The sequence below is a fragment of the Rhea pennata genome, chromosome 11, assembly GCF_028389875.1.
Source record: "Rhea pennata isolate bPtePen1 chromosome 11, bPtePen1.pri, whole genome shotgun sequence".
Lineage (NCBI taxonomy): Eukaryota > Metazoa > Chordata > Aves > Rheiformes > Rheidae > Rhea > Rhea pennata.
The window spans coordinates 19,899,713-19,913,452 of NC_084673.1; the positions used below are offsets into that span (position 1 = coordinate 19,899,713).

General features: G+C 40.1%; 1 protein-coding gene across 2 annotated transcripts in view; it reads left to right on the forward strand.

The window, feature by feature from the left end:
• Positions 1-13,740, forward strand: part of PAK3 (p21 (RAC1) activated kinase 3) — a 71,631-nt gene that overhangs the window by 41,677 nt on the left and 16,214 nt on the right. For both annotated transcript variants that reach the window (XM_062584436.1, XM_062584437.1), the window contains exons 3-7: positions 1,234-1,334; positions 6,059-6,212; positions 7,544-7,581; positions 9,415-9,546; positions 10,663-10,825. In XM_062584436.1, the coding sequence (XP_062440420.1) occupies positions 1,234-1,334; positions 6,059-6,212; positions 7,544-7,581; positions 9,415-9,546; positions 10,663-10,825 (588 nt within the window). The remainder of the gene's footprint in view (positions 1-1,233; positions 1,335-6,058; positions 6,213-7,543; positions 7,582-9,414; positions 9,547-10,662; positions 10,826-13,740) is intronic.

Consider the following 13,740-nt stretch of genomic DNA (forward strand, 5'->3'; position numbering starts at 1 on the left):
ATTGCAGTTCCCCCTCTCAGCAGTTACAGATATGCCACTTGCATAAAAGAAGATCCTACAATTAGCTCTGCACAGTATTTTTCAACCACGTGATGGTTGTTCCTGCACCAAACTGGTTCTCTAGGGAAGCTGAATACTTGAGATACCTGCTGATGGGTTAGATATTTAAACGTGGCATATATGTATGTGTGTGTTGTTGTTTGCTACATTTATATGTGTATTTGGGAGTAGTCCAGAGCTGACATTCTTATCACTGTGTTTCAGAAAAATCTCACTAAATGTGGATTCTTGGTGCATCAGGGTGAAGGCAGCAGCTATCAGCCTTGCTTCCATTCATTCTTGGTCAAGTCAGTAATACTGGACTGCAGTGAGATTTGTCAATGGTGAAAAGCCTGAGAGATGGGTGACCACAAGAGATGTTTCAAAAGCTGTTACAGGAGAAACTATGCAGCTTGACTGGCTTTCAAGTCTTTCTTCTTCGATAAGATATTCCAAACTCAGTCAATACAGACCAATACAGAGTGATTTAAAAACAAGGAATTCCTTGAGACTAATAAAGCCTATTTTTATGGATTGATATCTCTCTTAGTTAATTGTGGGCTCAAATGAAGCTTTTCCAATGGCATTTATGGCATTTCGTTGCTGTGCAGATTCTCTGGTTCCTAGTAAAGACAGAGCTGCTGGTTTCAGCCTCTTGCCCAGCAAGGAGACAGGAATAGGATTTTTGTCTTCTCCCCAGCTGCCTCTTTTCATAGGGCTTGTAGGAACCTGGTTATCTGTAAAACCACTCGCATCCATCTGATGTGGCTGAGTTTGACAAGAGGTTCAAAACGTATCTGGAGAAAAGAGGTGTATCTGAGTATGCACATATTTGCATGTGCTGGATGCAAAGTCAAACAGGAATCAGTAGCTGGATGTGAAAAAGGAATAGTAGAAATAATACTGATTAGGGATGGCCTAAGAATGCCACTTCATGAACGTGGATCCCTATTTTTGACAGCTGTGACATTGGAAGAAAAAAAAATTGGAAGAAAATCAAAATTGAATGTCACCTTCCAGATGAAAACATGGATAATAGGCTCATCTTGTAGTAACTTGAGTCTGTTTGTGAAGTAAGATTCACTTTGATTTACTTTCTAGTTTTAAAGTACTGTTTTGACCACATGTGACTATGAAAACTTTTGACTGAAAAGCTGTGCAGAAAATAAGTGCATGTTAACATTTTGCCTCTAGCCAATAAGAAGAAAGAGAAAGAACGCCCTGAGATCTCTCTTCCTTCAGACTTTGAACATACGATTCATGTGGGATTTGATGCCGTCACCGGAGAATTCACAGTAAGTAACCTCTGTATTACACGCTTACTAAAACTTCTATTTCATGATGGTAAGAAAGCCTTCTGTTGCCAGAAACTTCAGATGACAGCAGCCAGGCTGTGAAGAAAGAGACTTTTATTTGTTGGGCTTAGAATTTGGAGTGGTTTACTTCTGATTCAGGCTACTTTTCTTTTGCTTTTTTTTTTTTTCCTTTTTTCCCCTCCAAGGATTATCAGCAGAGTGTCAGTGGAAAATGAAAACTAGGAGAAACATAGGCATATGCTTTTATCAGTCCTATAGTCTTTGGAAAAGCATAAAAACCCTCACATATGTGCACAGTGTGTGTTTTATTCTAGACAATCAGCCCCAAAGTGCAAAGTCCAGCTGCTCTGCAGACAGCTTTTGGAGATGCTCAGAAAGCTGCAGCAATGGGAAAGCCCATTCATTTTAGTTCAATAATTTTCAAAATATTTCCACAGACTGCGTGATCTGATGCATTTCTAGCCCCTATGCAATAGCAAAGTGTATGAAGTGTTGGGGAAAATGAGTCTGATAGAAGCTCCTTGAAGTCTGCAGGGGACTTCAAAGCATTTTCTATCAGGCTGCTAGTTTGAGGTTGAAACCATTAATCAGTAAAGCTCAGGTAACAGGCAGCTTGAGTTTGGTTGAACTGTGGAAGTGAGAGGGAACCTGAGTAATTCTCTGAACCATCAGTACCCTGTGAGCTAAGTTGTGAGACTTTGTTACCATCGTACGTCAAACTGTAGAGTGTGTTAGTGTTGACTGGCTGCATAAACCAAACAGCCAGGATGGGACAAATCATCTGCCTGGATAGAGGATTGGTAGTTTCCAGAATTTGAGCCCTGAGTGTGCTTTATTCTTCATTTTTACTTTGATTACTACTTTTCTTCTCAAAACTTTCAGAAAGCTGTAAAAACTAGCGTAGGAGTAGCAGTAGTAGTTATAATAATAAAAGCAGAAAGACACTTGTTTGATGGTAGCATGTCTTCAAAGGAGAACTGAAATTGAAACATTCTTAGTAATTAGGAAGTAGAATTACACATAGAATATGTAGATAAGTTTATTAGCTTTTTGATACTTACAAAATCTACTTTTAAAAATTATTCAATGCCAAAGCCCAAGGCTTGCTTAAATGGTCATTTGAAATGTCCAGATATATTCATCTTTGTTCAGATAGTTACCATAAATCTGCTATTTCAGGGCTTTTTAAATTGTTTTTTTCTGTACTATCACAGTTTTTCTCCTTTTTCCTCTCAGTCTCTCCCATGTAGCCTTCATTGTCTAATTTAACCTTCAGTGTTGTTCTCTTTATCTTGCTATCACATTATTTTCTGTTACTTTCTGGGTATTTCTGTTTATTTCCCTTTTGTATTTGTATCCCGTACCTCTTTCCATCCTTCCTTGATTCACCGTTCTCCCCAGTGCGTGTTCGTTCACTATTCATTCATTTTCTTTTCATTCTGCCTTTCAACCTTCTGCCTTAATCGCTGCCCTTTGCTTCAGATCCTTTTCTTCCAGCTCTGCTCAAATGAGATGGGTCACAATTAGGCTCTTTAGCGCATGGGTTGGTGGTGATGGTCCCAGTTAATTTTGTGTCCCTGCTGGCTGGAACAGAAAGGAGGGAAGCAGAGGTTAATGCATTTCAGTTCTAAGTACTTTCTACGAGTTCTTCAGGATTGCTATTTGATTCAGTTTTAATATTACTGTTATCATCCACTGTGGCAAAACAGTTTGCAGCGTCAGACTCTTTTGATTTTGTGTCAGATGCCATATGCACAGGGCCCAGCCTTTGCAGAACGGAAGGCTTGTTCTTGGCTGAATGTATATAGCTTTACTCCTGTAGCAGCAATTTCTTTTTAATACATTTTTCCCTTTCAAAACAGTGGACATTAGCTGGCTGCTGTTGTACAGGTACACTGTGTTGGGTAATCATTGCCTCAGTAGTTCTTGTTCCTAAAGTGTGAAAGTGCAGTGCTGAAGAATGAGAAGGATCCAACTAATTTAAAACAACCACAGAGACAGGTGGTCTCCTCGTGCAGGTTGGTAGGACAGGGCTTGGCTTGCAGGCCTTAGTGGAGCAGATCAAGGGAATTTTTGCACTGTAGGAGTGCTACTAAGGAGTAGCCATCAGCCCCCAAATAATCCCCAGACACAAGCACTGCATTATATTTGGCATGTCTGATTTGTCCCAACCTGGATACAATTCATGTGTCAGCCAAGTAGTTGTGTGGTAAGTACCTTTTGCTGAAGGGACTGCCGCTAGCCATATCACTTAAAAATATTCCCACTGTCTAGTGATCACACTGTCTGTCTCCTTCAGAAGTTTGGAAGTGCCTTGGGAATGTGCAATAAATGTGCAAATATTTATTTTTAATTTCAAATAATTACAGTTGTCATGCCAGTAGTGTCTGCTTTACTGATTATGTGCAATGCATTGAACAGTTTTCTAACACCTAACAATCATCCACTTGGCTGTATTACCTGATTGCTATTAGTTGCATCTCAAATCAAAGTTGGGAATACCTGCATGGGCTTCTGATATTTGGCTTTCATGCTTGAGCACCAAATTGTGTTGTTACCCATGAACGTATGTTATATCTCCATTTCTCTGTGCTTGGAGCAACCACACTTGCTAAGAAGGAGGGCTTAAAGTGCAAAATAAAATTGGTTGGAAACTGTTAGATGGGAGCATGCTTCTAGAGATCTATATTGATTTATTTTGAAGAAACAGTTGCATTTTCTGAATGAAGAAAGAAGTGTGGTTTGCAGGATGTTGGAGTGGATTTTGTAACGCATGCCTTTCTGAAACAGTTCCCTGATCGCCAATCTAGAGTAAAAGCTGGTTACCCACCAAACTTCTAAAGTTTACATATTCTGATATTAGCAAGTGGGTGAAAGTTGTGAGTATAGATCCAGAGAAGTTGCACATTATTGATCTAAACAAGCATCTCTTTAGAGTTGTCTTGGTTTTCACTCTGGCACATACAGGTTATTTGGATTGTAACAATGCACAACCTCCTGGTGTGAAATCTGAGCTTGACAGCTACTTTCTCCATTGCACTGTGTTGACTCATGCACTGGCCAGTTGTGATCTTGGGGCTGGAGAACCACTGAAAAAATGTGTAGGGCCATTCAAAACTGCTAACCTGGCTTTAAAAACTAGGCAAACAAATAGCTGAAGCCCAGATTTTTCCTTTTATTATTATTTTTTTAATTAAAAAGAGGAATCACTAGTTTTTCCAGTCACTTGCCATTAATCCTCAGTAATGTATTTTTATGAGGGAGAGGAAAAACTGGTTTAAAAAGAAAGAAGGGGGAATGATGCTTCCAAACTTTGGAACAGTTGTGATTTTTCTGTTTTCCTAAACCTGCCTCCCTGTAGCTTGTCCACCACCTAATCTGTTTGGTGTACCTACCTCATAACTCCCATTTTAGATGGGATTTTCCCCATTTTGGCCCACTGGTTTCACCTCCTACCACCTTCTAAGTTGTCCCACATTCTGTTTTAACTTTCTTTTCTTTCTTTATTTACGTCCATTACAGCCAGATCTCTATGGCTCACAGATGTGCACAGGGAAGCTCCCAGAGGTGCGTCACAGGCCCAAAAGAAGCTTGCATCAAAGTGCTTCTTTGAGATGTCATAGCACTGCAGCAGCAGGTTGATGTGTGTGCAGTAGATTTGTTGCTTGGCTTATCCCACTTTTTTTTCATTAATCTGAAACTCTGGAGGCCCATGTCACACATTGTTTTGCAGAGAACTTCTTAGGAAGAAGCCATATTAAAATGTTTATCTAGATTGGGGTGGAACCAAGGGTAAGCATAAATGCACTTCAGGTGTAGTTTGTTTTTATTCCTTAAGTCCAGTGATTCACTGGTAGATGTTGGCTGTGCAGTAAATGGGGAAAATTACAGGCTCTCAAATTTAGGAAATTACACTGGATATTTAAAGCAATTTCTCATCAATATAATTTCAACGTAGAATTGTGATTTTCAGTAATTGGATCGATTTTCAAATGCCACTCTCTTAAAATGTTTGAGAGTTCATGCAAGGCTTTGGCACTGTCAGCCTGTTTTCTGACTCCTTGGTTTCTATATATTTGCAGCAGAGAGTCTAGAGAGCTGCAGGAGCTCTAAAAAGAGGCATCCTTAGCAGCAGCTGTGTTACAGCTGAGTGCTACAGCTTTGAGAATTTAAATGCAGATTCTTAACCCCTCAGTGCTCTCCTGATATGCTGAAAATTATTGTATCAGGATGGGGTTTACCTTTTAATCAGACAGCGGTGATCATTTCAGCCATGTGTATTTGTGATATTAAGCATTAAAAATCCAGTGTAAAGCTCCTAAAATACACTGTGTTGTCCAAAAATGTAGAGTAGTCTTGTTATTTGTTATGTCTGCACCGAATCACCAGGAAAACAAGCTAAGCCTTAAGTCATTATTCCATGGAAGAGCAGAGTTGATTTAAAGATGAGTTTCATGCACTTTCTTTCCTGTCACAGTCATAACTTTCTTTTCTTTTTAAAGTTGGATCCTGGTTTTAGCTCTATATTTTGATAGAGAAGAGAATGATTGCCTCTACTGTATAAGCTTCTAATTTTAAGTGTAAAGTGTCAATCAAAATTTTGGAAAGTAATCTTACAGGTAGCATGGGATCTTGGTAAAGAACTGTACTGATGTGATTGCTGGATAATCTAAATTAGTATTCTTTCCACTTGACATCTACAGGGCATTCCAGAGCAGTGGGCCAGGCTACTACAGACCTCTAACATAACAAAACTAGAGCAGAAGAAGAATCCACAAGCAGTTCTAGATGTCCTCAAATTTTACGATTCCAAAGAAACAGTTAACAACCAGAAATACATGAGCTTTACTTCAGGAGGTAAGTCAACATTTCACTGCAAAAAGGGGAACGTCAGGCCCAAAATGAGTCAAACCGAAGCTCAGTTGTCAAGAATCAACTTCAGAAAAATTCCACTCAGAGAGGATTGAACACTGTGAAATGAGTTAAATTTCCCCTTTTGTCCCTGAAAATGTAGTTTAAAATGTGACTCTGTCAGTTGTTTTCAGAGCTAGATAAGATACCAAATGGAACAATCACTGCCGTTTTTATTCAGAAGCTATAGATATTGGTAGCCAAAAATAATGTTTACTTTCTTTTGCTTCTTCCTTGCATCCTTGTTGCTTCAGATTGAGATAAAAGGTGTATCCATTTTGTCCATTTTATGAGTAATTCTTGGATGCTAAAAGCAATAGATTACAGACTCTGAGGATTTCCGTGATACTTTCTGACTGAGAAGAATTTTCAAGGAATTTTTTACATGAGCTGTAGTGAAGATTAGGTTGCTATGTATAAATGCACAAAGAAATACAAAACAGCTGCTGTTGTGATGCCCTAAAAAGGGACCTGGCAACCACGGATGGTAAGGACAGTGCAATGTCCAAAGCAGTCTCCGTAGCACGTTCATTCCATGAAGTTCCTCATGATCTGGAAATTACCATTCAAGAGCCTGGGAATGTGATGTTGCTCTCCTTTTATCCTTGATTGTGAACAGTCTGCAAAACTGTAATGGAGCACTGTAGAAGTGAGAAAACAAGTCTGTATTGTAGTTTGCATTCTGTGTCTTAGTCTCTATTTTCTTTTTTTGCTAAGCAAACTCTGCTGGCTGGTGATAAATTCACATCTAGCAAGAAAGCAGAGGTTTTTGACTAGATGCAGCTTATCTATTTTTTTGTACTGATGTGTTCTTTTGATGACCTATAACAACTGAGTTGGTTTTAAAATGGTTTTAAACGGCATTGTTACTGTGCTGTGTCAGAGCAGAATTGTTGCAGCTGAGGGGAGTTCTGGGGAAGCTTTTATGGAGAAAAGTTCAGCAAACTAGGGAGGATCAGTGCAGGCAATTTATGAGGAGAGATTAAAAGCTGCCTTAGCTCTTGGGCGGAACAGAAGTGTTGGATGTTGAAGAACAACTTGCATTTTCTTAACCGTTTTTCCTTGCATTTTATTTACTGGCAAAACTGGGCAAACAACTGATGCGAGAAAGTATAGAAAAAGAATAACCTAGTATATCATCCTGTCATCTTGCTTGCTATGTAAAATAACTGTTTCTGCTGAAGAGATGTCAATTTGGATTTGCTTGTTCTGTGGGACTCCCCACAACAGGCACTGTTATAACAAGTGTCTGGTTCATTTTCCCTTGCCCGCTGCAGATAAGAGCGCCCATGGATACATAGCAGCCCATCCTTCGGTGAGTGTGAAAGCAACCTTTTACTTTTGTAGTGTTTAGGAATCGTGGTGTAAGGTGTCAGCTTTGAATTTTGTGAAAGAATGCCAGCCTCTTAGCTGAAAGGAAGTGCGTTGTAGCATCTTCACGGCAGCAGGAAAGGAATCACCGGCTGTTTTCTAATTTTCTCTATAAGAACTTTTTAAAGCAGATGAAAGTCTGATTCTGCAGATAAAGGGTAACTCACTGTTCTTAGCCATGGTGTCTTATATGATTTTCAATAATAAGCAGTGTGTCTAATTAGCGCATTTTGGTACAGTTTTAACAAATTAAAATCAATTTCTATTAAATTTTATGCTTTTTTGTTAGTACAACTGGATATGTAGGTGAATCTAAATAAGGTTATAATTGATATGTAACTCACTGGAACCACTGAAAGAAAGTTTTAATTAATGATCAACTCTAATTGATACTGAATTGTCATAGAAATCTCAAAGATGTTCTCATGACATCCGCATTAATACTGATCAAACTTATCAGTGTTAATGTTAGTGCATTAAATAGCAAATGATTAAATGATTCTCCTAGAAAGCATTGTGTAGCTGAATATATATGCCAGTGTGATGAACTACAGGTGAATTAGAGCAGAATGTAGTGATCTGTTCAGTAAGGCCCAGTTCCTCCCATCTCTGGGCCTTCCCTCACTGGTATTTACACTGGCCTGAGGGATGCCGTTATAAAGATAACCCTAAAGAGGTGCAAATATGTAGAGCAGCTCCTTTGGTCTGCTTAAATTCCCCCCGTGCCTTGGTGTGGGCCACCTTCAGAGCAGTGGGCGAGCAGTGAGTAGGTTCCTGTTTCACCAGCAGGTCCGTGACAGCGCGACACCCCCCGGCAGCGGCAGCGGCTGGCGGTGGGCTCCAGCTGTACACACCTGCTCTAGGTGTGTCTAAAGTGATGGCCAGACCCCCCTCAGCTGCCCTGTATTTGCAGTCCGCCTGAAGGCGGCTGCACCGCGGCAGTGGCTTTTTCCCTCTGCTGGCAGACGATAACAGGCGCCTGGATGAGTAGCTGCGAGGTCGACCCTGCAGCCGCGTTCAGTCTGCTGGGACGCACACCTTCCCTGCTGAGTCAGCGGCATTCGCTTGCTGTTACCGTTGCAATAAGAAGCAAACAAATGCAAAAATATCCGGATGTTAGCTTATGATTAAGTAAAGATGAGGATGGTGATGAAAAAGGAGCTCTTAAATGGGGAAATTCAGCACTGTGAAAGCATGCGATAGGATTACCCCAGGGGTAAAATAATACAGGAAGAAATAGCCTTTCTCTCCAAAACAAGATTCCCAGTAAGACAGTGAAGGAGGCTTTGTCCTTTGAAGTGTGTTAATTAACTTAGCCAGTAGATACCTGTTAGTGTAATTAACTGTTACCATTTCTGCAAACACAATGCCAAAGCGATTTACCAGATAGTAGATGTGTTCAAGTATTACTCTTTGTGAAATTAGTCTTTGACTGCGCGTGGAAAGAAACGATGCAGTTGTTTGTATTTCATTTATTGCTCCAGTAGGGTATACAGGACAGAGTTCAATAGCCCGCTGTAGTTTACTAAACTGCAGTTTACTGTAAATAAATAAAAAAGAAAAGTGAAAAACACTGAGATGAATTAACAAAACAGGATGGTAATTTGTCACTGTAGAATTGTGTTTTGCCCTGTGTAACCTACAACTGTGGCCTCTAGGACTGTAGGGAAGTATAAATTGGTTTGTCGTGTCCAAACAGACTGAAGTTACATGTCATTATCAAACCTCTTGGGTGCCAAACACAGGAACTGTCACTCACGCTACCGTCTATCCACAGAGCACAAAGACGGCATCAGAGCCCCCATTAGCTCCCCCTGTTTCTGAAGAAGAGGATGAAGAGGATGAGGAAGAGGAAGATGACAATGAACCTCCACCTGTTATTGCACCACGGCCTGAGCATACGAAATCTGTGAGTCCCAGCTTTGATTAAGGCTGTTTGTTGTATAATTCAGAGCTGAATGTTTCTGATCAGCCAACATGTGCAATTCATGGAAATGTGCCATAGGTTATTGCCTCACCCTAGCCATTGACACCAGGAAAATTTGGTTTGAACTTTTGCATTTAATTCTGAGTTTCCCACGATGCTAATAGGAACTGTGAGTTTTAGTTTGGTAATCACATAAGGGTAGCATTTTTTATCTTAATACTAATACTACTGATGTAAAGGTGAGTAACTTTGTCTGAAATATCTGTGTAGGGGCTCTCAGTTGTCAGTGGAGAGAGACCATCAGAGGCAGTTCATTTCATATGCAGGAGAAACTGTCCCCTGGAGGTACCCATCTCTCTCCACTCACTATAGAAGGAGCTAAATATACAGCTTAGACTATGCTCCTAACTTTTATAAATTGAAGGAGACTTAGTTTGATGAGAAGATTCCTAAGCAGCTGTGTGCATCTGAAAGACTGGAATGAAGTTCCTAATTGCCTCTCCCTAAAGTCTGAAATACTGGTGAAAAGTCAGTTCAACAGTTATAATCAGAAAAGAGGTATACTCCCTGCCTCTATTCAGATATATATCTTAAACAGTAAAAATGAATTTTATTGTGCATTATTTTTGTTTGCTCTGCAAAGTCTCAGAGCCTCTGGAGGATGAGTTGCCACTGGTGCCATCCATAGAATTTTTAACAAAGTTCCAACTAAAGTTCCTTTTATTACATGTGAAGACACATGGGCCCTGGGGTTGAGGCTGACAGGCCCCGAACAGATTTACTCCTGAATCCCTGAAACACGGTAAATTCATTGTCTCAGTCATCTTTCAGAAAATCAACAAAAATGAAAATGGAAAATAAACTAACCATGAACATGTGTAAAACTGGCTTTCATTTCTGCTCATTCAGTTTGAGCAGTGAACAGTGAAAACAAATATGTTAAGAGCCCTGTATGACTAAGAAACATGATTTGGACTTCATTTTTTACAGTGTGATTTTCAGGCAGACAGCATCATCTTAAAGATTTGTGCCTGAAATACAATCTCAGGGGCATCTCCGCAGGCCGCCTTTCTGACACAAAATGATTTCTTGTCTCAGATCTACACACGCTCTGTAATCGAACCTGTCGCTGCACCAGCACCAGCTAAAGAAGCCACCACTCCCCAACCTGAAAACTCAAACACAAACACGTTATACAGAAATACAGACCGACAGCGAAAAAAATCCAAGATGACAGATGAGGAGATCCTAGAGAAGTTGAGTAAGTATTCAGCATGCCTTGTTTGATAAGGCAGTGCAGTGTATGCATGTCTCAGGACTGTATGTACCAAACATTTATCCTCATTTTAGTGTCACAGGGGCACTGACAGCTTCATATCCAAACTGTTATTGTGCTTAGAGGAAAGGAGAGAGCACTCTGGGCATTCCTTCTGCCTCTGTGGGCATTTATGATAGGGTTGGATTTGTCAGAGCTTCCTTCTATGCTAAAGGCCAAAAAAGAGATTATTTCTGGTTGAGCAGAAGGCTGTGCCCTACTGAATGGCCTAGTGAACTCCTTTCTGCTGGTGCCCAAATTTAACAAAATATTTGGGTTCCTAAATTCTGTGTAGACTCCAGCTTCTCATCAGTGCCAAAATACAATTACTACTACCAGTATTATTACTACCACTACTACTGTACTAGAGTTTTTTTGTTGTTGTTGTTTGTTTGGTTTTTTTGTAAGAATTCTCCATTTTTGTCAGAGAGGACTCAGGACTCCTTTTAAAGAACTTCAGTTGATACCATGGATGGAAAAGGGCACATTTCCAACATGCCCAAAAGGAGAAATTTATAATAACCTCTATTTTGTTTTTTAGCTTTGTGCTCATAAAGACATGTCAAAGGGAACGTGTGCATGCCAATTCTGTGTGGCATGGTCGTGTGAGACTGCACTGTGAGCGTTTCTCAGGAGCGAGCCTCCAGCTCATCCACCGCATATTCCTCAGATACATGATGCTTTCTCATAGCTAATTTCCACCCAGCTGATACTCACAATCCCCTGCACAGATCATGTTCTAGGAAAACATATCAAGCTGCTGTGTGACTCCTGGTTCTACAGTATAATCAGTTTAATAGACTTCTTGCACATAATAGCTGCCAGTGCTATATTATCAGATGATATATCCCTGGGTTCATAACTTAGGCCAGCTCAGTCTGTGTCTTGTATTAACTGTGAGCATAAAAACTATCTAAATCTCCTTGCCTTTAATCTCAAAGTCAGTAATGTTGTGTCTTTAATGGGGACAACTCCTTGTAAAGGGGTGCTGTCTGGCTGTTGCTTCATCACAGTGGTGGGTTTGCAGCTTATTCTTGTGCTAAACTAACCTCTTCATCCTAACTGCCTTGCCGCTCACAGTTGGTGTGACTGCAGACACTGAAGCCTCAGGTGTGAGATTTTAGCTGCTTGTATAGAGTTTACTGAGTTTTTCTTCAGAGAGGATGAAATACATTAATATATGTATTCCAGAGCTGGTATATACCTGCTGATATATCACCTTTATATATATCACCTGCAGGTGTATCACCTTATAAAGAGAAGAATTATAGCTCCTTCAGCTGAGCCTAAATGTTTGAGACAGGTTTCTAACATGAGGTCTGCAGGTATGCTGCATAGGTGAACAAAAGCATGTGTATCATTTTTTCAGTCTTCTGTGTATCTCAGATTAGGACTAAGCCATGAGTTATTGCAGGTTATGTCTTTAAATGTTACATGTTTATGTATACATGTTTATGTGTGTTTTCTTTTTAAGAATATGATACTCAGTGAGCCAGGTTTGAAGGTCTGACTTGGGCAAATTGTAGTGTGTATAGTGAAAATCATTTTATGCTTCCACGAAGCCATCTGAAAACTGGATGGTGTCCTTTTGTTACAGTTCTAGGCTAATTACATTTAAGCACATGTACTTTTTTATTTATTTAAACCATATGATTTCTCCACCTTGCCTACTTCTCCCACAATTGATTTTATTCGACTTTTAGAAAGACATTCCCTGCCCTCTTTCATCTTAAATTGCTTTCATAATTCTTTTCTGCTTGGAATAAGTTGTGTTTTTTTAGAGCCACTTTCATTACAAATTTTACTAGGGAGTAAAAACTGTAATATTGAGATAAGATCAAATTAAATTCTGCCTATAATGAAATCTTGAATATGTTCTGCTGTAATTATAAAATACAAGTGGCCCAGATCTGCTTTCTTAAGCACTGAATTTAGGACTTGATAAAGGAAAGTGCTCAAAGACATCAAAACGGTTGATATGTTTATCTTTTGTCCAGAATGGAAAGTGCTTTTCTAAGCTGGGACCACACGCCAGTCTGTTGGTTTCAGTGCTGTTGCATTTGATATGCACAAGAAACGAGCCACAAGCAACTGACCTTCAAAAGTACTACTCAAGTTCTGAAATCTGAGCTGCAGAATCAGTGGCAAATTTGGAAAATTCTTACTATACTAAAAATATTTATTATTCAGTCTCTTTTTTCTCTACTCTTTTGTAACATCAACTTCCATGAACTTCTGATATTTGTCCTGACAGGTATGTAGTACCATTAACTAGCTGAAAATAGCACCTAGTCAGACACTAACACGGTATTTTTCCTGTTATTCAGCCCAGCACAAGATTACGGCAGTGTTTGGTTTAGTGCTGTGAAGACTCATGGGCATGACTATCTTGGGATGATGAAACCCAGCAGTGCGAGTTTCCTTCCGGATGGGCTTTCTTTTGGTCACGTCCCTGGTTTTCACTCAGTTTAAAGGGAGTCCCAGATTCCTCTGGTCACGTTCCTCTCGACTGAAGGATTATTTTATACAGAAGATCAGTTTTAGCGAAGTAGAAAGCAAACTTCGTCTTACATTATACATGTCAGTGAGTTCCACTTTGGCCGCGAAGCCACCCTTGTTCTGCTCCAAGAGGATCCCACTGCAGGAGTCCCCTGGAGCTTAGCAGCAGCCACTTTGAAGGTATCCCATTTTGGCTGCAGATTTGGAAGTAGAGCTGGAAATGGTGTGTCCTGTGCTCCGCCTCGTGCTAAGCAACGTTCCGCGTTGGTTCCGTTGCTTTGGCATCGGTCAGGCTGCAAAGCATCGCCGTGGACACTAACCCTGTGCAGGAGCAAAAGAGGCTGGAGCTCTTGCTGCATGGG